Here is a 25,782-nt window from a genome sequence, read left to right on the forward strand (position 1 = left end):
CAGCGATATAACAGGCCACTGCTGCAGAGTGCATGCATACTGGAGCTAGAACTAAATACAACTAGGTTTGCCCAGATACCCAGAGTGCATTGCTTGAGACTCACTACATGGAGTCATCCACCCATTGGCAAAATAATTTCCACCTTGGGTTTCGTAAGGTGTTGCAACACCACTGAGTGTAAGTGCAAGAAGAAATAGTGTATAATGTTGTTTTGTAGTTGCGTAAGGGTATATGTTGTAATTTGTATAGCATTCTTGGTGTAGTGTATGTGTATAGTGTAAAGTGTTCTGCAGCTCTGTGTGTTGCGGGAAGAAAAGCTGCAGAAGCTAGGGCCGTGGGGATGTCAACCCTCAAAGTCTTAAGAGTAAGATCCCCTGTCAGAGCTGATTGAGGAGTACGCAAATTCAGATCGGTAGAGATCAGTTAAGTGACACTAGGATCACTCAATCAAAATTAAATGTTGGGTAGAAGAAGACAATTTCTTCTGCCAATATTACTCCTGTATTAAGAACTCATTGTCTGAATATGAAGAATATTTGTTTGCCTATATCTTTACTCTTTTGTTATATGGTGTGCAAGCATGGATACTAACTGAAATTATTTCCGAAATAAAAATTAATTAGATATATACTGAGGATTTTCTAGACTTACTATCTAACAAATGATGAAGTATTACAGAGAAAAAGAAAATATATAGAAATGTAAAAAGACTTAGCAGAATGAAAACTGAATATCTAAGATGTATAATGTGGATCTCGTAAGGTTTGGACTTTTTCAGTTAACACTTACAGAGAAAGTTGCTAGTAATCATGAATTTTGAAGTCATAGAATTTGACAGTTGAAATGTTGGAGGAAATGGTACAATTAATCTAAAATTGGTACTATTTTGAGCTTTCTCACACTTTTTCTTAGCCTCCAGAACCACCATAAGGTATTACTTCAGAGAATGATATGAATGAATGAAGTGTAGTCTTGTACAGTCTCAAGTTGACCATTCCTGAGATGTGCGGTTAATTCAAATCCAACCATCAAAGAACACTGGTATCCATGATCTATAATAATTGTCATAGATTAACATAAATATGGTAGTTTACCAATATCTGGAAGCAAATTAGGACACAAAAAGTGAAGAAGGGAGATAGAGATTGTTTTATTACAATACTAATAAAAAGTTTACGATTTATAATTAAAAGATTTGTTTAATTACCGATGTAAACTGTATGTTCCAAATACTTTCAGCCTGAAGTTTCTTTTCTATTGCTTTACGTTTTTCTTCATTAGCATTTCCCACAAGAAATAAATCAGGTAAGTTGTATGCACCCCTGAAATATATTTCATTCAAAATATAACTACAATAATAACCAATATCAATAATTAATAAAGTAAAACTATCATTTTTACTATTATTGTAGACAAAGGTTACTTTTTTTTAAACAAGGTCAGCTACAAAATGTTTCAAGAAAAATGTTACATGGTATGACAGTAATACATATTTGAAACAATATTTAGAGATTCTTGAGTATAAGTTTTGTACATATATCAATGAATCGTAGGTAATGTAGAAGGAGGAAACAGATAAGTACCCAAAATTGGGCAAAATTATGGAATTCAGTGGTAAAATAAATAATCTCTTTATCAATAAACACATATTTTTTTATTTACTAAGTCAGTAGATCCTTGAAATGTTATAAGAATATTATTGTCAAACCTGCAGTAAAATCATATTAAAACTTTAATTAATATTCCAGCAATGTAACTTAAATTCTAAATAAGAAAGGAAAATTTAATTAATTTCTGAAGTTTCAATAATACCATACTGCTAAATAAATCTGGCAGCTTGGTATAGAAGAGGAAATTAACTGTTTCAAGAGCTGTAAACTAATTGACTTGTTAAAACCATATTTTATAAATTAATCAAATATTGTTGAATTTACAAGTATAAACAGGTTTTTTTTCTGTTTTCATAGTGTAAACTTCATGTTTCTAATATCTTTGCAATATTTATATTTTTAAATTTCTAATACAGAGTGTTCAAAAAGTGATGCAACCTTATGGAAGAATGTTTCCTTCTTTTGTTGCAGGGTTAATTGAGGAAAATGGGTTACACAATGCAGTGGAGAATATTGGGAGACAATGTCTCCCAATATATAAGATGTGCCAGTTATACTCTGATGCAGATTGCCTTCACAGGCAATTGTTATACAGTAAACCCCAAAGGTACAAAATTAGGAGGTTCTGCCGTAAATAAATGTTATAAATTAAATATTAATTAGTATAATTTTCAAACTTAAAAAACTTTAAATTTCCATGAATAAGTTATCTCATTTATATGCTTATAAGTAATACTGGATACATGTCTAAAAATAACAAGAAAAATTAAAAACCTTAAAACTGTATTTTAGTATTATTGAACCTTCTAAAATACAGTCTGGGCTACAGAATTTTCTATTACAAATCATTCAGTTTCCTTCTTCTTTCATGAAAAAATTTATTTATTTACATGTATGATTAACAAATTAATAAAACATGATAAACATCAAATAATGTTTGGATTTTTTGCTAATTTTATTTTTACTGTTCTAAGATGTTAATATGTACGTGCAGTGCATTCTAAATAAATACTACATTACTAACATACTAAGATAAATAAAAATGGAGAATAGAATTTAGTTAGGCAAAAATTTTCTTAAAATTTGCACATTAAACCTGCCTAAAAATCAAAGAATTTCATTAATAGTATACTACAGTAAGGGAAAGTAATAAAAATATTTCTTTAGTTGTAATTAATTATTCCTACGATTAGTTGTAATCTAATTCATACATATTATTCAAAGTTTACCACAGCTGGAATAAAGAAAAAATATTTTATTAAAATACTCCAAAAGTACTTAATATTGAAGATGTATAATATTTTATCAAAATATATGTATTTGGAAATAGTTGATAAAGTAAATTCAATAGAAGTATTTTAAAAGATAACAATACTCTATGATGCAGTTTTCATTAAGTAAATGAATTTAATATTATGTATTTCTTTATTTAATATTCATAATAGAAATAAAATAAATATATGCTCACAAATTAAACAAAATCCACTTATAAATAAATTTAATTAGTAATAATAACATGGTTATTACAATATGATTTTTAAATCATCTATTTATACTGCATCTAATTCAATGTAATTTAGTAATAAATAAAACTAAAGCATGAACTTAACAATAGGTGCAGAAATAAAAGAAAATAATGTAATATCATGGTATGTAATAATACAACAGAACAGTCACCACTAATGAAGAAGTTCTTATCCTCACTGATTGACACAACCTCTCTTGGAATGACCTTATAATATGTTTGAAAAAGAAAACACAAATATTTTTGCTCTATGATATCTAGACTTTGTGATGAAACATTTATGAGCACAATTTATTGTGGACAAATAATCTCTTACAACACAATTAATATTTTTTGGAATCGTTAGCTAAATATTTAAAAACACTAAAATCTAAGTACTTAAATCATTAAAAATTTAGTAAATGTTTTTAATATTAGTTAGGCTACTAGTTTATGGAAATGTTACAAGTAAGACAGTTAATAAACCTACTAAAATTCAGTACATCTAGCGATATTATTTGAATGTAGATCAAAAGCTATGAAGAAATCATTTTATGAAATTGGTGCCTGTGATAATAGGAAACTTTCTAATAAAAAGACTAAAGCAATTTTTAATTAAAAAATATTTTTACTCTCCAATGAATTTTATTCTCTTCACAACAATAAATAAACTTAACCAAGTAACAAGATTAATATGAGAAGTAGTTAGAGGTTTAGGTCTAAGTCTGGATATGGTCAACTTTTGATTCATACTTAATTGGGAAAAGTCACCAGAAGATGGTGCTAAAAATGAACATGCTTTTTCTTTCTTTCTTTCTGCAAAAATTATTTCTAAAACATATTTTTTTTTTTTTATAATTTTTGAATAAAACAATCTGAATTTCGCTGTAACCGTTGCTCTTATTGAACATTTTTTGCTGCTCTAATTTAATAAAATATCAAAAGTAACTTTTATTAATTAATTAACACTTACATTATCTCATCATTTGAGAAAACTATTAGATGAGTGAAATTATCATATTCACTGTTATGAAATGAATTTCTTGGTTTTGTCTTTGAAATTTCTGGAACAAGGTTAGTGATTATGTCATAATACTTTTGTGACTTAAAACTTACATCTATTGCTAATGCTTTTACTTTTGTCTTTTTAATGCAGTATGCAAGTTCTTGTAACTGATAAACAGGATTAATAACTACCTGGAAACAAAATAAAACTTTAAATAATATTTGCATTTATTAATATTTTACTCATGAAAAAATTTTTTTTTTCACTTCAAAATAGATAAGAAATTATTTTATCCTTACTTAGACGTATCTGGATCCTTGAATCACAGAATAGCTGATTGGCGATTTATAAAACCGTTATTTATTTAAAACAGATTTATTTATTTGATTTCAGAAATGAGTAATCTTTAATTTTTTCAGAGAAATTTCACAAGTAAAGTATATCTCTAATTAATTTTAATATTAATGTTATTATTATCTTTTATGACTGCAAAAAATCACTTTAGTCAGTTCGTTAACTAAGTTTCTTCGATAGGTCTCTTTGGACCTTGCAGTCCTCCTGTACTTTTTCATACATTTTGATCTTTGTGCCCTTTCTAGTGTTGAAAATGTTTGTGGTTGTGAGTTTTTTCTTGTGAGTCTAAAGCGAGTGTTTTTGTTCTTGACTTTCTTGTTTAATTTTATCTTATCTGTGATGTCTTCTGAAGTAAGATTTCCTTCAGATCCTCTCTTATTTCTCTGATCCATCTGTATCCTGTCTTGGTGTTTTCTGATTTGAGATTGTACTGTACTAGCTGTTTCAGAAGTTTTTAATTTTGAATCCTCATGATATGTCCAAAGAATCCTAGTCTCCTCTTAAGCATGGTATCAGCGAAGGGTTCTAACTTTTTGTACAAGACTTTGTTGGGCACAATCCACTACTACCCGTCTTTCTGGTACTTTTTATTATTGCAGTCTGTTTATCTGGAGTCTGTCTGTCTTTGACTGTTCATTCAGGTAGAAGAGTGTTTCTGCTGCACAAGTGGCTTCTGGTTTAAAATTGTTTGTAGTGTCTTATTTTTGCATTTATTGATAGCATTTTTTGTTGTAGGTGTACCAGGTTAATTTGTAAGCTTTAGCTAGTTTGTTTCTTCTTATTTGGATTAAGGTTATTTTGTTTAGGTTGTTTGTTATTATTTCTCTGAGGTATTTAAACTGGGTTACTATTTTGATTTTATTACCGTTCATGTTTACTTCTTTTAATCGTGTTGGTTTTCGGTGCATAATTTCTGTCTGAATAATGTTTTGAAACCAATTTTATTTGCAATGTTTTGAAGTTCTAATATCTGTGATTTAGCTTCATCTATATCATTTGCTAGCAGTGCAAAGTCATCAGTGAAATCAGGAGAGTTTATTTTGATTTTTTCAGCCTATTTGTACTTTTGGGGAAAATGTTAATATTAATATAAATACATTAAAAGAAAACACATCATTTAAGTCAACTTATTTAATTTTTCACAAATAGCATGAGACATTCCTGGGACACTATAACTCAAACTTTATGTCAGGTATATATCCTGGGACCGCCAGCTCATCATGAAATATCACAGGATACTCAAACTTACTGAAATAAGTAACATGTTTCACTGATATTTTATGTTCTCCAAGAATAAGTGGGGTAACCATGAGACACCTTTCAAATCCCAGAAAAAGAAAGTCTCTAGCAGATTTTAAAGTTCTTTTACTTAAAATAATAAGAGTTAGATGAATGTTAAGTAACATACTACTCTGTCTGGGTGTCTTATAGATCTGTATCTTTTAATTACAGTTTTAAACCAGTCAACCATTTACTACCAGGATCTTGAAATTTTGAAAAAATTAATACTTTTTGCTACTTGTTCATGGATATGTGAATTATGATTTAAAAAATTGTAAATAATTAAGAATTTTTGCTTTGGTTCATCCACTATATCAATATTATTGAATAAGCTACTGTAAGTGTTACAATATCCATCCAACTAGTGGCACATGATATCATTGAAAGATATTGATTCTATTTATTCTGTTTTTATATGAGGTTATTCCTATGCAAATTATTTTTCTTGGTCTAGATTTCATTTTTTATACTATCAGCTGCTTATTAAAAATAGCGCATAAATTAATAAAATACATTAATTGTGATTCTATTTTAATAATTGTGTATAACTGAAATGTTACTTACAAATATTGCCAAAAAGTACAGTTACATAACCTAACAAATATGAAATAATTTACATTTCTACTACAAACTAATGACCATCTGATATCCCACAACTGTTCTGAGGAATATATATACCTTCAGATTCTTAAGGATATCCTAATCAAATCCAGATAGTATCATTAGGATATCCGAGGAGCTGTAAATATCAGATCTTCAAGAATATATGTATATATTTTGTAGTATATCCTGGGACCAGACATTATGACATTCTTGATATGTAATATTAATATTACTGGACTTGTCAGAAAATATCCTTTATCTTTCTGCAAAAATTACTTCTAAAATATACTTTTTTTGGATTTATTAATAAAATTATTAAATCCAAAGTTTGCTATAATCATTGCTCTAATTGAAGGAAAAATATCAAAAGTAACTTTTTGATAATTCTGCACATCCTCTTAGAATTTGTTCAGGCTATTCTGAGATTCTCTTCATATTGTTTGGCATTAACCATTTTTCTCACTGTTTTTAAATGTGAGAAATGGAATATACTTATTTTATACTATATGACATAATGTGAATCCTATAAAAATTATGAACTAAATTCTGAAGCATTGCAGAATGTATTTTACTACTACAGACTATTAAAAAAAGAATACGACAAACCTGAAATAGAAAAGGCTGAGAAATTAAAGAGTGATTCTAAAAAATACGAGCAATCCCTTGTACTATGACCCAAAGGAAAAAAATGAAATTGGTGTATGTATTAGTTAATCCTTTGTGTTTTCTCTGAAATAAGTGTCAAATGTATGCTTGCTGTGATTAGCTACGCCATTTTTTAAGAGTGACTTTGCTTCATGTCTGTAATAGTTAACTTCACCTGAAGTTAATTTGATATTCAAAGTACTTTTTCATTCAAGTATTTTTCAACTTCAAGAAAATTAATTGAAAGATCTGCCTTGCAAAATTAGTACAAGTTCTTGCATTTTAGTCAGCCTTATTTGGTGCTGTTTAGTAATTATTAAAAAAAAAAATGTTTTTCTGCCTTACTTTTCTATTTTTATACTAAATTAAGATTTTTTTTCTGAATTTCTTTCATATGGGTGATGGTTTTAAAATATGTGTATTCTAAAAAGAAATAAAACTGAAAATATGTATAAAATAAACTTAAGAAAACAATAACAATGAATTTAAAAATATGTTAAATGTAAAATACAAATCAATTTTACTTTAATTTTTAAATTAGGACGAAATTAACCTTCAGTTGGTGAAGTGACGTTTCACTGACACATACAGTGAAGTGACATTATTTTGACATCCCTTAATTTTTTGTTACTTTTTACATAATTTTTAAGTTCATTTTTAATTTTAGTTATTGTTAAGTGGATAAAACTATTTAAAACATTTTTAATACTTTAAACTACTTTTCTAATACAATAAAACACTTTTATACAGTAATGATAAAAAAGAACTTGAATAATTGAAGGGTTTGACTAAACCGCATAATGTTAGATTACAAAAATTATTTGGAGCAACTTTCATATGATTCACAGAAACTGGAATTCAACCAATATACGTAATGGTTGAAACAAAGGGTAGTAATTGAATGTTCACCATAAACAAAAATAAGCAATAACATAGGTTTTATGAATTTATATAAATGTACAATAATATCTGGGATCCAAGGACAAATTCCAACAAGGAAGTAAAAGATTATATAGAAGTTGAGTGACTGATTGAAAATCAGAACTGATTAAAAGCCATATGCAGTGGCGGCTCGCGTATAGGCACCGTGGAACTGCAGCACTCCCTATTTTCACTTGATATTATTGATAACATTTAATATAATAAGTCCTTTTGTATTTAATTCTTTTTTTATACTTTTACAACATATAATCCTTGGCTTAATGTCAGTAGCCATTCCCCAGTTTATGAAAAGATACAAAAAACTTAATAGTATGGAACTGTGCGCTTCACAGTTTCAGCGACGTGGTATTTGGCTGGTGTGTGCATGCGCACATAGGAAGCTGCGAGGGAGAGAGAGCAAAGTCGCTCCCGCAGTGCCAACCCTGGCGAGCTGGTGGAAGGTAGTTTATTTTATCTCGCGTGCGTTGTGCTTAAAAACCGTACCATTTCTTGAATGTGATAAAGTGTAGAATTAGATTATTATCCTACTTCCTGCTATTCTATTTGATTCATTTTTTCGGTTCTTTTATTTTACAGAAAACTTTAACCATGGGCTTGAAAAGGCCCAGAAAAAAATGTTCTGCAGCAGCAGCCCCACTAATTTTAGCTACGAGCCACTCTGGCCCTAAGTAAACGAATTTACGATACAACGAAGACAAAGCCTGGAATACAATTTGTACAGCATTTACAAAAGTGCAATACAATTAACCTGAAAGAATACTTAATAGTTCGAAATAATTACCCAATTAGTTGAGATCCTACCTGAATAGGTTTCTATTCTAGGGGTTAGTACCTTTATATACAGAGTGATTCAAAGAAACGGGAAATTTTGAAAGTTGTGTTGGTAGCCGTGGGCGATTGATACCACTTGATAAGTGGCGCCAGCCTCTCTAACCTAACCTGCCATTTAGTTGTCATGGATCCTTGGAGTGGTGCGCAACGTGTATTTGCTATCAAAGCGTTTTACAAAAACAATGACAGTGTGGAGGGAGCGCGTAGAGAATTTCGCCGTCATTTTAATCTGGGACGGCACGACCGTGTTCCATCAGCACATGCAATTAAAACATGGATATCTAATTTTCAGGGAACTGGTTCGGCAATGAAAAAGAAACCTATATGCCGTGAGCGAGCCGTCCGTACATCACAGAATGTTCAAGCTTTACAAGATGCTGTCACACGAAGTCCACATCGGTCAATCCGTCGTCTCTCACTCAACATCTTTACAATTGCATAGTTCAAGTGTTCGAAAATGTTAGTGAAGGACTTGCAATTCCATCCATGCAAGTTGTAGATCGTCCAGGAACTAAAACCGAACGATGCAGTTGTGCGAGAACAATTCTGTAATGTAATGTAATTCAGAAGATAAATGATAACGAAGAGTTTGTTCAAGAACTGTGGATGTCAGACGAAGCGCATTTCCACCTCAGTGGATTTGTTAACAAGCAAAATTTCAGATACTGGGCACAAGAAAATCCTACGCAGCTACACCAGCGTCCGTTGCACAGCCAGAAAGTGACCGTGTGGTGTGCTATGTCATCTTACGATGTTATAGGCCCTTATTTTTTTGAGGATGACAACGGTCTTGCGATTACAGTGACGTCGGCTCGTTACGTAGCCATGCTTGAAACCTTTGTTGTGGAACAACAAAAGAGATTTCCACCAATTCTTAACACAGCCTGGTTTCAACAAGACGGAGCAACGTCACATACTGCACGAGTATTGATAGCAGCTGTACGCCGATTGTTTGGACAACGTGTTATTTCACGAAATTGTGACATTAGATGGCCTCCTAGATCGCCTGATCTCTCAGCTTGCGATTACTTTTTATGTGGTCACCTTAAAAACAAAGTGTTCCACAGTAGACCTGCTACAACGGAAGAACTGAAGGCAAAGATCCGAAAAGCAATTGCGGAAATTCCAGTTGAGATGTTACGTCAAACCATGAACAATTTAACGAAGAGACTTGGTGAGTGTCTCTGATAAAGATTTATTATGTAAAAACTGTGGGAAGAAACATCTTCTAAATTTGGGAGATTCTCAACTAAAATGAAAGAGAAATTTATGAACTATAACTTTATCCCTCTGTAATTTATCGATGCTAATAAAAATTAAACTGAAGTAAATAAATACAATACCTCTCATAAAGACCACAAGTGAATGAGTGACATTCTTCCAAATTAAAAACAACTACTTTTGTAATGAATAGAATTTTGCACTTAAGATAGTAAAAAATATTTTACCGAAATGATTCCAATTTTGGCTGCTGCTAGAAGAGTTAAGTACCATTCTTTGCTATTTATTCCCCAAATTCCTAATCTGTCTCCTGCAGTCAACCCTATTTCTAACAACCCTTGTGCTAGTTGATCTACCTGCAAAAATAAATAAAGAAATCATTGATAATAATTTTGTTTTTTTGTTTGTGTTCTAATATAATAAGTTTGTTTCTTGTAGTACTTGGAAGTAAGAAAACAGACTTTAATTTTATTTTTCTTTAGCTAGGTTTTTCTGAATTTTTTAGTGTGTTCATTCTAACACATAAATAAAATAAGAGCTCTTATGAGCACATTTCTGCCATGATGCTTCCAGTTTTTACAAGTGCAGTAAGTTCAAAACAGGCTCATTGTAGTAGGTTTAGTAATTTTTGAATAGGTTTAAAATGGCAAAAATAGTTTTCCCAAATTAGTCCATTACTAACTTACCTATAATCTATTAAAAAAGAATCAGTGTGTAAAGCTTACACACTGGTACTGCTTACACATACTATCATTCTGTCTTTCACTCATCACTTTTAACATAATAGATTGCAATACATATTTTTCATTATAACATATTAGTATGATGTCATATATATATAAAGTATCATTTATGTGTATAAGAAATCTATCACTCTTAACACAAATTAACTATCAATGCAATAAATAATCTTTACAGTTACCATTCTATTAAAGTTGTGATTATGACATTTGTATATATTTATTACACAAATAGATTTCTAGATAAATATTAAAAATTAAAAAACACGACGGCTGAAAAAAAACATTGCTGACAAACGTTGTTCTTTTTGTTCTGGTTTGGTTCTATCATGATTTTGTACACTAGCAAATATCTTGTTTGAATTTCAAAAATTGGAAGATTGGTTGCGAAGATATAACATTTCCAAATGACTTATGTTAGATCGAGAGTGTACCTGATGAATGCAATTTAGCCTTCAATCTACTAACAAATAATCTGTTTGAATTCTGAAAATCAGATGATTGTTTGCAGAGATATTATAAGTACACCCCATTACACCTCCCAAAACAGTATCCCAGGAGCACCCCATTTGTTACCAATTGATGGTGATGATTGGTCTAGCCTTGTGTGAAGTTACTACTCTAGCTATACACTCAGTCCCTCATGGGAAACTATTACTATTAAACAGAAATTTTTATTAAACAAAATCTTTTTAAATTTATTTTATATTAGTTTAATTTATTTATTGTAAATAATAAATCCAAATGAAATGTGTTTGTAAATTTTCAGTAATAATTTGCAATAATGTAGTTGAAGAAATGAAATCTATGAATTGTTTTTGGGATAGTAGATGTTTAGCAGAAAATATACATATTTCACTAAACGTTTTGTACAGATATACACAAGGTAAACTTTCGACTTCACTTTGAAGATGAAAATTTAGAAGGTTTGTACTACAATACAATGTAATATTTAGGGTTTTCACTATCAGTGAAAAAAACTAGAAAAAATGTTAATTTAAAACGCATAAACATCTTTTTTAAAGTAAATAAAAACTAATGCAGAAATAAAAATCTTCAAAAAATTAAAAATTGATAATAATTATATTTATTGATACAAAAAGAGCCTAAAGGTAAATCCAGTTACAATAGAACTTTTTAGCAACTATATATTTATATACTTCATAGATAATGTTACACAAGGTCCTCACACTGTCTGTACCAAAAGAAAATAATGACATTGATAACACCACCGTAATATTTTCAATAAAAATTACAAACCAATACCAATTGGAACGCTGTCTCCTCTCTGTCCATTGTGTTACTACTTTACATCTTGAATTCAAGATTCAAGCCACTGATAATTTAGATGATATATGTCCATATGTTGAATATGCAACTTTAAACATCTATCTCAATTACAAACCTCTAAAAATTTAAATGTCTTCTTGTTCATTGTGAATTCTAACCATTTTGCGAGATGTAAAGTAACTGCATCTTAATTTCAAGCCATAAATAATTTGGAAAAAATTCATACTGTTTATTATACTAGTTTAAGTTTTATTCCACTGTTGTTTTAAATTATTCCTCACAATTACATATCACTCAGAATTTGGAACATTATTCACTTTGTTCATTCAATCACTGAAGATTTATTTTTTTAAATTAAACCTTGATTTTAAGCCATTTTATATTTTTATTCTTGAAAGATAATTTTCCATAGAAAAATTATTTCCTTTAATGTTGATTGCAGCAATAGAAAATGATGTACACCCCACTCACTAATGATCTCAGTACAATATCCATCCTCTGTCCACTCCATAAGTATATATCTTGATTTCAAGCCCCTTGATTTCAATTCACTTGATTTCTTGGTTTCAATTTTGAACAATATGCACTTTGCATTCATATTTTTATTCAGATTACGAGTTTATAAATTAATGTTATCAATATTAGCTCTGACAATAAGGTTGCCTTTATTGCCAGACCTCTAAGAAACATAATTGGTTTAAGCAGCAAGTTAACAGCGAAGAGAAGTGTTAGATCACTTAAAAGTTTTAAGGCATTGGCAATACAGATTGCCATAAATTCACTCATTATTTCACGTTTAAGTATATAAAAAATATTTTGTTGTCACTGAATCCTTCTGCTGTAACTTAATAATAGAACTTAAACCTTTGTTCTTAATACCTTTGTTATTAAGAACCTTTGTTCTTAATAATAGAACATAAATTATATTTATTAAACATGTATGTTGCTAGGGAATAAATCCAACAATTACTTAATGAAATTTTTTTTGTTTCATTTATTTTTATATGTGCTCTATATATATATAGCTAATTTTGGGTGCTATTATTTTTACACTTTTGCGTGGATTGTACCCTGAAAATAGAGTACAAGCCACACACATTATATCTGTGACCATAGCAGTTATGTCTGCAAAAAAAAATAGGGTCTAATTGGTTAGAATTTGAGAAACAGATTTTTTGGGAATAATTATGTTTAGAGTTTTCATAAAAAACCTACCATTTAGCTTTACGCCTGTAATGAGATAACATTATATTTTGTTAATATATCAGCCTGATGTACTTTGTGTAGAGTAATTTGGCAACTATTATCAAAATACACAAATGTATTTAGTCTGTCAGAAATTTAGTCTGATTAAAATGTCTGAATGTAAAGGTCTGTATAAAACAATGATCATCACTGTCAAAATAGATAAAACAAATATAAATCTTACCGAATTATTTATCAATTTCTTTTCTTACAAGAGTCAGAAATATCAAATCATTTAATAAAATATTTCACATTCGAAGATTACCTAATTTATTTTATTTATTATTTCTTTTTCAAATATTAACCAACAGTAGTTACAAAACAACAGAAACCCCAAAGAAACAATAGTTTTTTATTAACAATATTAGGAAACCATAAGTTAGTATGAAGCAATGGCAAGAATATGTTTATATATATAAAATCAGTATTAATAATACAAGCTGTTAGAGTATGATTCAGGTTTCTTCTGCGCAATAACATAATAAAGAATAAACCATCATGTTATCCACTGTTTTTAAACTAAAATATGTTTGTCAAGGAAATAAACTATAATTTTGAGAGGTCACTCCTAACAAAATGCTTCCACCTAAAATCACAACTGTTCACCCAGATCAACAATTCTGCTCAGAGCAAACTATATCAAAACTACCATTCTGTTGCATGGGAATCTAGGTTTCTCCTATTGTTGGTACGAAGGTTGTTATATCTTTGCAATTGGTTGCGCAGATATAACAACTTTCCGAATAGCCGTGATCTGTTAGTTCGGGAGTGTATCTGATGCAGCAAAAGTTAGCCTTCAATCTACTAACAAATACCCCGTTTGAATTTTGAAAATCGGATGATTGGTCTAGCCTCACATGAAGTGCTCGCATTACCTCACCACTAGCCTCACATGCAGTCCTCCACGGGAAGTCCATTATTATTAAACAGAAATTTATTTAATATTATTTAACGTATATTTAATTTGATTATTCGTATTGTAATATTCATTCAACCGATTCGAATCATTCAGTTCAAATCAAACTCACGCAGTGATGCAGGCTCACAGTTCATTAAAGTTTGTGCTTACCCGGCAAATCTTCTCCACTACGACGCTGTTATAAAATTAACATAAGGATTCCAACGCGGAGTCATACATCTAAATCGGTTCAGTCATTGAGCTACTACAGTAGAACAAACATACATACACTCTAAATACATTACACTCCTTTTTGGGCAGTCGTGTAATAAAAGAAAGGAATTATTTGTTAATATTTAGCAATAAAATTGTGGTGCAGAGCGAACAAATGGTGGTGCGCCGGGTGGCTGCACACGGCTCCCTCCACGACTCTCTCCTGCTAGAAGCAGTCAGTTGTCAATTAATTTAATTTAATTTAATTTCTACACGTAGATATTTTTATTTATATTTTATAATTGTATTTCTATTTATTTATTATTATTATTTATTAATAAAAGAAATGGATTATAAGTTAATATTTAGCAGTAAAAAAAAGTATTCTTTATTTGACAGGAGAGAGCCGTTGGCGCGCATCCGGCCGGTGCATTACGTGGTCCACTCTCCGCCAATAACAGCAGCTGGACTAGCAACTAACACAACCTCACACAAACACACACAAGCCAACTCCATATTATCTGTATGGCTAGCGTTAAACATTATATTTCTATTAAATTCTATATCTAGTCACGCTTTAGCTTATTTTAAATATAAAAACACAAAAATCTTAAAAAAATATTCTCCACAGTTATATTTCTTTTCTTAAAATATGTCTGTAAAATACTTAATATTCTCACAAACATGAGAGTACGAACCCGTCATGGGTCCAAGGGGCTACAAACAAATAAAGAAACTAATAAATTTTCCAATATGTTAAAAAAGTATGAAAAAATCTCCTTTAAAAAAGTATTTAAAAACCAGCATAGTATAATAGTATTTCATTTTCATTCAAAACACTGAACATTTTAGTTTCATAATCCTTGTTTTATTAAATGTAGAGTTTTCAGGAAAGAATCAAAACCAACAGCTTACAATTTCACTCTTAGATTCAGCACTTTTACTGACTTGCCAAATCTTTTGTACTGTGTAACATACAGGTTTCATCACTTTTTGTATAATAGGTTTATACTATAAAAGAATACAGAATACTATTCTGTTACAGAACACAGAGCAGCTTCATTCTGTAAAAGTTCCTTTATTACATAAGTATAAAAAAGATAAATAATTTTTTAGACTGACATTGAACATGCAAATTATTTACAGACATACGTATTAAAATTGTAATGCAAAAAGTGAAACTCATGTTAATTGGTATAAATTTGAAATCGTTAGTGAAATGGAAGAAAAAAACCGATATCATCATATGGACACAATCTTTTGTAATGCTAAAGATCCAATTTTCTGTGAGTTATCAGTACAGTAACTTTCTATAGCCAGTAATGTAGAGATATGGTTGAAAATAAAGTTAAGTCAACAAAATATAATAATAAAACATTTTAAACACAAAAGGATTACTCGCTATACATTTTTTGTAGTGCACACTATGCCCAGCACACAAACACTTATTAAAACAAATCCAGCCTAAATCTCTGACCCATCAAACCTTTCCAGATCTACACAAACCTAACACCTAAAATTAAAATCATTTTTTACCTTTCCATCTATTTAAAAATATGAGTTAATTCAGAATGGTGGATATAATATGGCAGACAAAAATTTCACACACATCATAAAGTAATAATTTTGTAACTATGTAGATCCACACTTATTCTAGAATCCCCCAGTTTTAATACATGAAGCTGTTTCCATACTTTAATATAACTCTGTGTATTATATACATATAATATATAGTTACATACTAACTAATATACTATAAAATAATATAATATATATATATATATATATATAGTATTATATTATTATATATATAAATTATGTATACAAATTAATTTTATATTTTTTTATTTGAATTATTAACTGTAATAAGAGAATTTTTTCAAAACTATAGATATTTAAATTGAAACCTTTTTTATTTAAAAATGTTATATTACCAGAAATATACTTATTCCCAATGTAATTATAATGTATACCTATTATCAAGTATTGCAACAGGAAAAAATTAACTTTTTATCTTATCTGACTAATACTTGTAACTAATAATAATTAGTGACTGCATTGTTAAATGAAGCAAGTACATTTACAAAAACAAATTCATTAAACTTCAATAAAACATACAATTAAAAATTAAAAGCATATTTGTAAAATAAAAAAAGATAATGCAGTCAGAAATACTTCATATACTGTAGCGTACGTGCTCATTGCAAGTGTGGTTACAGTTACATCATCTGTATGCCATACAAGTTGGAGTTGATATAGTTTTTATTAATAGTTCATTAACTGTAGTACAGAAACATTAATGTGGGTGATCTGCATCATAATCCTAGGAAAATCTAATAAGTAGTTACAAAACTACACTGTGGTACATACTTGCTTTTTTATTTCTCCGAACGACAGTACTGAACCTTGATGTGCAGATATTAAACCTGGATCTTCCTTCCATCTTTCTGCTGCTTTATCAACTAAATTTCCTACTGTCAACTGTTTTAGCGGTTCTGAACCTGGATTATGCCAGTATGACATATCATGTTGGCTTCATAACAAAAAATAAAACATAAATAATTATTAACTTTTTATTTGTACAGAACCTAAATATTTAAAAAAATTAAATTAATTTACATTTATTTAACTGACTTTCAAGTTTAACTTTACTTGGTTCCACTCACTTTGTACCAGAAGAAATCAATAAATGTTTAATTTGATATAGTGCTGCTGTTCTCACCTTAGCATAAGTTGGTGTTGTTGCTGGAGGTTATTTAATTATGTAGATAAGTATTTACAATGTAGTGGAAAAACATATTAAATTTGAATTGTATCTTTCATTTAGTACATCTTTATTACATTGCCGCGTGTTCACGGCTCGATCAGGATATTGAGAGAGTAACAATTAATCAAAGTGTTTATATAATAAAATTTATTAATTTAAGAATATAGAAAATAGACAAACCAATAATAATAATAATAATGACAAAAATAAATAACAAACTTTAACAAAAACAATTACAATAGTAACAACAACGGCAAAAATAGTAATAATAATAATAATAATTTTTTTTTTTTCGGAGTGAGGTGGAAATGCATTTACGCACGGAGTGTTGGGCTCCCGCTGATGGTATTATCCAATCACTATCAGCAGACTACCGACTAAAACCACCCCCCTTTCTACCAGGACTCGACTCGGAACCGTTTAACACATTCCGGTCGAGTCCTCCTATACTAGCCTGATTAGGTGCTACCTAATATTCAGGACTATCCAGGTCAACCTTTTTGGCCCTGAGAATGTTGATGAATCGGGCTACACATTCCCAGCTGCTCAGGTCACGGAGCATCATCGCAACCACGTTGTGGGGACTCAGTGCTCCGAGATCCGCCTCTAGTGTCCCTTCATCTGCCGCCCACAGAGCACATTTGAAAAATGTGTGCTCAGCGTCGTCCCGTACACCGGGGCAATACAGGCAGTCGGGGGACGGCGATTTCCCTATGACATGGAGGTAAGCGCGGAAGTACCCGTGACCCGTTAAAAATTGGGTCATGTAGTACTCCACCTCTCCATGCCGGGCGCTCCATACACGGTCTGACCAGAGGGATAAGCCTTGCGGTCCATCGTTCTCTGGTCTCGTGGTCCCAGGACTCTTGCCATGCGAGGAACGTGTGAGTGCGTTCCTCGTTGGCAATGGTCACCCGGTCTTCGCCTGCCCGTCGCCTCCTGTAGATCACCTGGCGCTCCCTTGCTAAAGTAGCAATGGGTATGACGCCGGCGACCACAAGTACTGCAGGCTCGGAGACCGTCCTATACGCGCAAGTGACTCGCACGGCTGCGGTGCGTTGCAACTGCGCGAGCCGCTTCCGGTTTCTCGCAACTCTTAATGCCTGGGCCCACACTTCCGACCCGTATAACAGGATGGAACGCACCGTGGACATCAGCAATCGCCGTCTGCTGGCCTTCGGTCCGCCGACATTCGCCATAAGCCGGCTGAGAGCAGTTACGGCTCTCGCAGCTTTATCGGCGGCTGTACGAAGCTGCTCAGCAAAGCTGAGTTTCCAGTCAATCATCATACCTAGGTACTTTGCGGCCAGCTTGGTCTCGACAACCTCTACCCCGATTAATAATAATAATAATAATAATAATAATAATATCCTGAGGTAGGTAATCCCCACGTCCGGAACACAACATCTACGTTCCACGTCCAGGGCGGTAACAGCTGTACTTATGTACAATACATATAGCTGGCTAACGGGGCTCCGAGTAAATTCCTCGGTAATGCTTTTTCTTTTGACCTGTTTCCACCTTCAGGTCCTCACATGGATTGGATTTTTCGGCTACCTGCAGGATATGAACAATTTATTGATTAGGAAGTGGACACATACCAAACTTAGAGCTGGCAATGTGGCGGCCAGGGTCAATGTTATTGCAGGTGTAACGGAGACCCTTCCGTTGTCCACATGCCCCCTGCGATGGCAAGCATGTAGCAATGGTGCCCATGTATGTCGGTGCATGGGAGCTCTGAAAGCTTCGGTGAGTAGGAGCCTGGAGTCAGTGCAGAGACTGTGCATCCGCTCTCTGCCAGGTCATATGCCGGTTCCACCGGAGTACCGGATCGGACCTCCAAGGTTAGTAGCCCTGGAGTGTGGGTGTACCCCGGCAGCTAGCCTTGCTACAGAAGGGATAAATGTTCATGAATATTCCAGAACAAACTAACGTGGCAGAGGGTGCACGTAAACACCCTCGTTTAGAAACCGCCGATTCGCCACAAGCGAAGAGGAAAAAAGTAAGGAGAGTGATAAGATGAGAAAAGATGCTAATAAAATCAGTAAAGATTTAAGAAGAGCTTTGTTTGGAAACAATGTTCCCAAATCAAGATTTTTGGTCATTACGAAAGAGAATGGTAACTTCCAAAAGGTAATTCCATTCTTAATTGCTAGAGAGATTGCTAATTGTGCTGGTGGTCCTGTCAAGGAAATCCGTAAGACGTTTAATGGATTACATGTCGAAACTATCAACGACAAAAAGTCCAGGCATTGAAGAAGATCGGTGAATTTGCGGTATCAGTGCAACCGCACAGCACCCTTAATACACCCAGAGGAGTTGTTGTTTGCCGCGATCTTCTAAACTGTGCAGAAGAAGAAATTGTACAGGAAATGTCGAGTCAAGGAGTGATTCAGTGTCGCAGACTAACAATGAGAAGAAATGGTGAGGGCTTCGGCCTCGCATGTATTGACATTTAATAGCCTTAACCTTCCTAAAAAGGTACGTGCTGGCATACATCGGATTGATGTACGTGCGTTTATTCCGCAGCCAATGCGATGTTTCAAGTGTCAACGTTTTGGACATACTGCAGCTAGATGTGAAGCGCAGGAAATTTGCATATGTGGAATGAAGATACATGAGGGTGATTCATGTAAAGACCCTCCAATCTGTTTCTTAGGGCACCATAATTGCTGATCAAGGAACTGCCCAGTATATAAAACGGAAACGGTCATTCAGGAAGTCAAAACGCTTCAAAAGGTTAGTTATCCTGAAGCGAAGAAAATTGTTAGTCAACGAATACCTCGACCATCGACCACTTATGCTGAAGCAGCTGCTGCCCCTCCTTCATCCAAAATTAACGTGGAGCAGTTGCTTAATACAATGGCACCAAAAGTCTTGCAACAATGATAGAAAAAAATCATTGATGCAAAGATAGAGTCGACTCATCGCACAGAACCATCTAAACATGAGAAGGCTCAATCCCGGACTGACATCGTTGATAAAAGAAACGTACCAGCGCAGCATACAAAACTAGTCAAACCTGCGATCATAACACCACCACTTGAAGTAATAAATAAAAATCTTGATTTGTCTGGAAAAGGGGAAAATTTTACTCCGTCGTCTAGTCACAAGCCTAAGGAAATTGTGACAAGAAAATCTGTGTCTACCGAAATGGAGGTGCAAGTCATTATTGAAAAAGCACCAAACACAGACGATGTACAAACTACAACAATGGGACCTCTAAAAGCTCAAAGAACAGCTTCAGCGAGAGCATCTATTTCAGCTGGACCCAGCACTGCGTTAGAGATTGAATCCAGCTCATCAGCCACCGAAAGTGCATCGCTTGCTAGTTTAGATTCCATAGCAATGATGCTAACAGCACCAATGAAGCTTTCATCACGTAAGCCGGCATCAGAAAGAGAAGAGGATGCCATGTCTGAGGCCTCAGATACACTCTCATCAGAAGTTGAGGCCGTTCGCAGAATGGAAAAACGGTGCAAGAAAGGATGGCCAAAAGGAAAGCCCAGGCGGTAAACTTTGGATTTGAACGTGTATTAGAATATGACATTTTTGAACCTTTTTTTTTATTTTTTGAAGTGGGACGGGGCTAATGACCAACGTAGTCGATGCCCCTAAAAACCTAAAAAAAAATAAATAAATAAAAAAAATAAAAAAATAATAATAGTGAATAAAAACCACAAAAAATAAAAATAATAATAAACGTCAATAATACGAGTCAATAAATATCGTAATAATAATTAGTAAATTACGTACAAAATAGAATTTCGAATGACAGGATTTATTAACCGGTAGTTAAATTCAGCAGAATTCACTCCCATTGATGAAACGCATTATAACGACCGCTAATGTTAACACCTTTAACTACTAGTATTGTATTAACTATCAGATAAGACAAGTCTAATGTTAATTCTCTGAAAATATCTTTCCTGTTTAAAGTAGAACTACCCTAACATTTATGAATGAATTTAATACTTCATCCCTTTCACTAATTGTCTATCAGTAATTCTTCCTTTCTTTTTCCTGTTTAGCCTCCGGAACCAGCGAAAGGTATTATTTCAGAGGATGATATGTATGAATGTAAGTGAAGTGTAGTCTTGAATAGTCTCAGGTCAACCATTTCTGAGATGTGTGGTTAATTTAAACCCAACCACCAAAGAACACCGGTATCCACGATCTAGTATTCAAATCCGTATAATATTAACTGCCTTTACTTGTATTTGAACCTTAGAAATCTCGACTTCGAATCTGTCAGTAACTCACCGAACAACTTTCTGCATTCACCCACTGCCCACACTAGAATGCTTGTGATGTCACTTTACACGTTGACTGACAACTTCATCTTACAATCGCGTCAAACACATCTCGCTAATACTTGTTTCATACTCTCTTCATAGTGAGTGCTTTTTACTCGCTTCCTTCTGACCCAATATTCCTGGTCCGAGCAGTTTTGTATACTCTGACCTGCAGAACCACATTCCTTAATCATTAAAGCGTAAGAATTATCGTCTGCGCCCCTGATTCCTACGCTACTTCGGTAACCCTTTTCATCGAACAATAGCTGTCGTAGGTGTGTCATTAACGATATTAAAAAGAAGAATTCTTAAACGGATCTGTTAGCTTTAGAAAAAGGATATCTTCCCGATTCCTTTCATTGCTATTTTCTACTATTTTCTTCTTAATTGGTAAGATTCCGTTACTCAGGTCCGTTATACTGGTCTTGTTGCAATATGTATTTGCATATCTATGTACTTTATAATGTTCAAGTATGTTATAGTCTCAGGTCAACCATTTCTGAGATGTGTGGTTAATTTAAACCCAACCACCAAAGAACACCGGTATCCACGATCTAGTATTCAAATCCGTATAATATTAACTGCCTTTACTTGTATTTGAACCTTAGAAATCTCGACTTCGAATCTGTCAGTAACTCACCGAACAACTTTCTGCATTCACCCACTGCCCACACTAGAATGCTTGTGATGTCACTTTACACGTTGACTGACAACTTCATCTTACAATCGCGTCAAACACATCTCGCTAATACTTGTTTCATACTCTCTTCATAGTGAGTGCTTTTTACTCGCTTCCTTCTGACCCAATATTCCTGGTCCGAGCAGTTTTGTATACTCTGACCTGCAGAACCACATTCCTTAATCGTTAAAGCGTAAGAATTATCGTCTGCGCCCCTGATTCCTACGCTACTTCGGTAACCCTTTTCATCGAACAATAGCTGTCGTAGGTGTGTCATTAACGATATTAAAAAGAAGAATTCTTAAACGGATCTGTTAGCTTTAGAAAAAGGATATCTTCCCGATTCCTTTCATTGCTATTTTCTACTATTTTCTTCTTAATTGGTAAGATTCCGTTACTCAGGTCCGTTATACTGGTCTTGTTGCAATATGTATTTGCATATCTATGTACTTTATAATGTTCAAGTATGTTATAGTCTCAGGTCAACCATTTCTGAGATGTGTGGTTAATTTAAACCCAACCACCAAAGAACACCGGTATCCACGATCTAGTATTCAAATCCGTATAATATTAACTGCCTTTACTTGTATTTGAACCTTAGAAATCTCGACTTCGAATCTGTCAGTAACTCACCGAACAACTTTCTGCATTCACCCACTGCCCACACTAGAATGCTTGTGATGTCACTTTACACGTTGACTGACAACTTCATCTTACAATCGCGTCAAACACATCTCGCTAATACTTGTTTCATACTCTCTTCATAGTGAGTGCTTTTTACTCGCTTCCTTCTGACCCAATATTCCTGGTCCGAGCAGTTTTGTATACTCTGACCTGCAGAACCACATTCCTTAATCGTTAAAGCGTAAGAATTATCGTCTGCGCCCCTGATTCCTACGCTACTTCGGTAACCCTTTTCATCGAACAATAGCTGTCGTAGGTGTGTCATTAACGATATTAAAAAGAAGAATTCTTAAACGGATCTGTTAGCTTTAGAAAAAGGATATCTTCCCGATTCCTTTCATTGCTATTTTCTACTATTTTCTTCTTAATTGGTAAGATTCCGTTACTCAGGTCCGTTATACTGGTCTTGTTGCAATATGAATTTGCATATCTATGTACTTTATAATGTTCAAGTATGTTAAGATGGGGTCCGTTTTTTTAATAAAGGATATCAAAGTTAATAGATTTCTGCCTATGAGATGGTTGGCAATATATTCAATTTCTTATTTTGACGTTCTACTTGAATTTAAATAAATTTGATTTTTTTCAGTAACCAAACCGTTGGTTTAAACTTTAACTACATTATTTTTTCATCAAAAAAATCGAATAAAGATAAATTTATTCTTTTGGGAACTTCTTTTGGAAATTTATTCTTTTGGGTATGACTAGTTAATTATAATTTTTTTAAGAAAGTGTGAGATAGGATGTTTGAATATTGTTTGCAATTAAAAAAGTACTTTAATTTTAGAACAAGGTTTTTTAAAATTTAAATCATAATGTATAATCTATTATACTAATACTGTCCTCCATAGTAAATAGCATAATACAGTAGATTCCATAAAGTAGATAATAGTAGAAACAGGGTTTCTGGGTCAATACTGCCATTGCAGGAAATTAATTAGATATCGATACAATGGTGAATGCTATATTCTAGAATCTGTTAATTGTTACATATTTATGATATGGTTAATTAAAAAATTAAAATGATTAAACTGAAAATATTATAACCTCAAAACACTTGATGTATAAAAAAGCATTTGTCAGAGATGTTTTCTTACAAAATAATATTCAATATACTGCCACTCCCTGTAATGAAAAGGGTAAAGTTCATTTATAATGCTAAACTTTTCCTGAATTTTTGGTTTTAGAGTAATTTTTTCAAATACTGTTAGAAAAAGAGATAGCAGCATTTACTAAAAAAAAATTTATTCATGAATAACACAAAATCAGTTTAATTGTAGTATTTTTAGATACATACAATTAACAAATAAATCACTTTAGACAGTTTTTTTTATTTAGTTCTACCTTCTAGGAAATAAAAGTTTAAGTATTAAGTAGCACAAATCTGCTGAATAATCATAATTATTAAGAATTTTGTATTTAAGTTGTATGGACTTACAATCTTACAGTTGCTATTCCAGTAATATTTCCAGTTGAAATTCTGGGAAAAATAAATAATTTAGATTTCAGTAATCTACATTTTAAAATGTTCATTAATTTAATTTTATCTGAAACAGACAGTGCCATTTATCTCGCACAAAACAAAAACTGACAGTCAGTTAACATTTACTGATATGAAATTAACTTATAGTTCATTATTAACTCATTACTATGAAACAAAAGAAAAATCATTCTATGTGAATAATGTAAATCATTCCTAAAGTGTAACATAATTAATTAATTAATAAAAATACAATTAGTTTCATTTACATAAAACGTAATTTTCCGTCGGATGATTTTTTTTTTAATAAAAATTCAATGCAATAAAACTTTACAATCACAGAGCGTATACTTATTCTTAGAAATAAAAATGAACTAGGAAAGCTTATAATTGATAATTTACAATATAATAAATATAAGTTAATCAGAATTTATTCCACTTCATGAAAATTAATAAAAAATGCAGTTTTAGAACATTTAACTAACCAAAAATTTATTTTTAGACAACATCAGAAACAATTATCCACGCGTCTCAGGAATTGTCAACATTTGTTCAAGACTACACATTTACTGGTACAGTTACATTACACTGATAAGTCACTAATGACTTAAAGTGTTGATGCGACTATAATAAAAATATATAAAAAAGTATTAAAACATTTAAATCTATTTCAAATTTCAAACAAAAAAGTAATTAATTTTTTTTTAATTTATTTAGATGAAAAAGAAAAAAATAACTACAAAAAAATTAGTTGAAATACCTAAAGCAGATCATGCACTAAATGAAGTGTATCTTAATAAAATATTAATTCAGTATAGCACTGTTTCTCAATCTGGGGGATCGCGAAATTAGCCTACAACTTTACACGTTAACAATAATGAAATAATTTATGAGATAAAAATCATTTATTATAAATATTTTATTAACAGTTATAAGTACGCACGTAAAGAAAATAAATTAATGACGGTTTCGATTGGTTTTCATTTAAAAGTTTCTCTATACGTGGATCTATGTCGGATAAGCACAAAAACAAATTGTTTTCCAGTGATAAAAGACGAGCCTTATATTTAGTTTTTACCGCAACCGTAGACGAAAATCCTTTTTCACAGTGGTAAGACGTGGCGAAAGGGATTAATATTTTCAATACTTCTATGTCTAAATTTCCATATTCACTTCGACAAGCAAACCAAAACGTATCTAAATCTTCACATGTGAATTGTAGTTGTAACGTTTTATCGGCAGACAATTCGACGAGTAGGTCGTAATTCTCAACTGGTAAGTTAACAGCTGCAACAATCTTTTCACTAAATGGATTCAGTACCCATCTTCTTGAGAAATCAATCTTAACTTTCTGGAAATACTCCGCCAAATGAATTTTTAGCCCACATAAATGCAACTTCATGTTATCCAAACTATGATGAATAATAGTGTCGTCTTCATCCAAATTTTTATTAATATAATCGGAAATGAGTGGAAATATATCAAAATTTTTG

General features: G+C 32.1%; 1 protein-coding gene across 1 annotated transcript in view; it reads right to left on the minus strand.

Moving 5' to 3' along the window:
- The window catches only part of LOC142323169 (medium-chain acyl-CoA ligase ACSF2, mitochondrial-like), a 77,793-nt gene extending 53,386 nt beyond the window's left edge, over positions 1 to 24,407 (minus strand). Inside the window, exons 1-5 of the mRNA XM_075362459.1 lie at positions 24,248 to 24,407; positions 16,755 to 16,917; positions 10,226 to 10,354; positions 4,089 to 4,312; positions 1,209 to 1,323 (exon numbers count right to left, since the gene is read on the minus strand). Coding sequence (XP_075218574.1) covers positions 1,209 to 1,323; positions 4,089 to 4,312; positions 10,226 to 10,354; positions 16,755 to 16,917; positions 24,248 to 24,375 — 759 coding nt within the window. The 5' untranslated portion in view covers positions 24,376 to 24,407. The remainder of the gene's footprint in view (positions 1 to 1,208; positions 1,324 to 4,088; positions 4,313 to 10,225; positions 10,355 to 16,754; positions 16,918 to 24,247) is intronic.
- Between the last annotated feature and the right edge of the window lie 1,375 nt (positions 24,408 to 25,782).

The sequence above is a fragment of the Lycorma delicatula genome, chromosome 1 (genome assembly GCF_047948215.1).
Source record: "Lycorma delicatula isolate Av1 chromosome 1, ASM4794821v1, whole genome shotgun sequence".
NCBI lineage: Eukaryota > Metazoa > Arthropoda > Insecta > Hemiptera > Fulgoridae > Lycorma > Lycorma delicatula.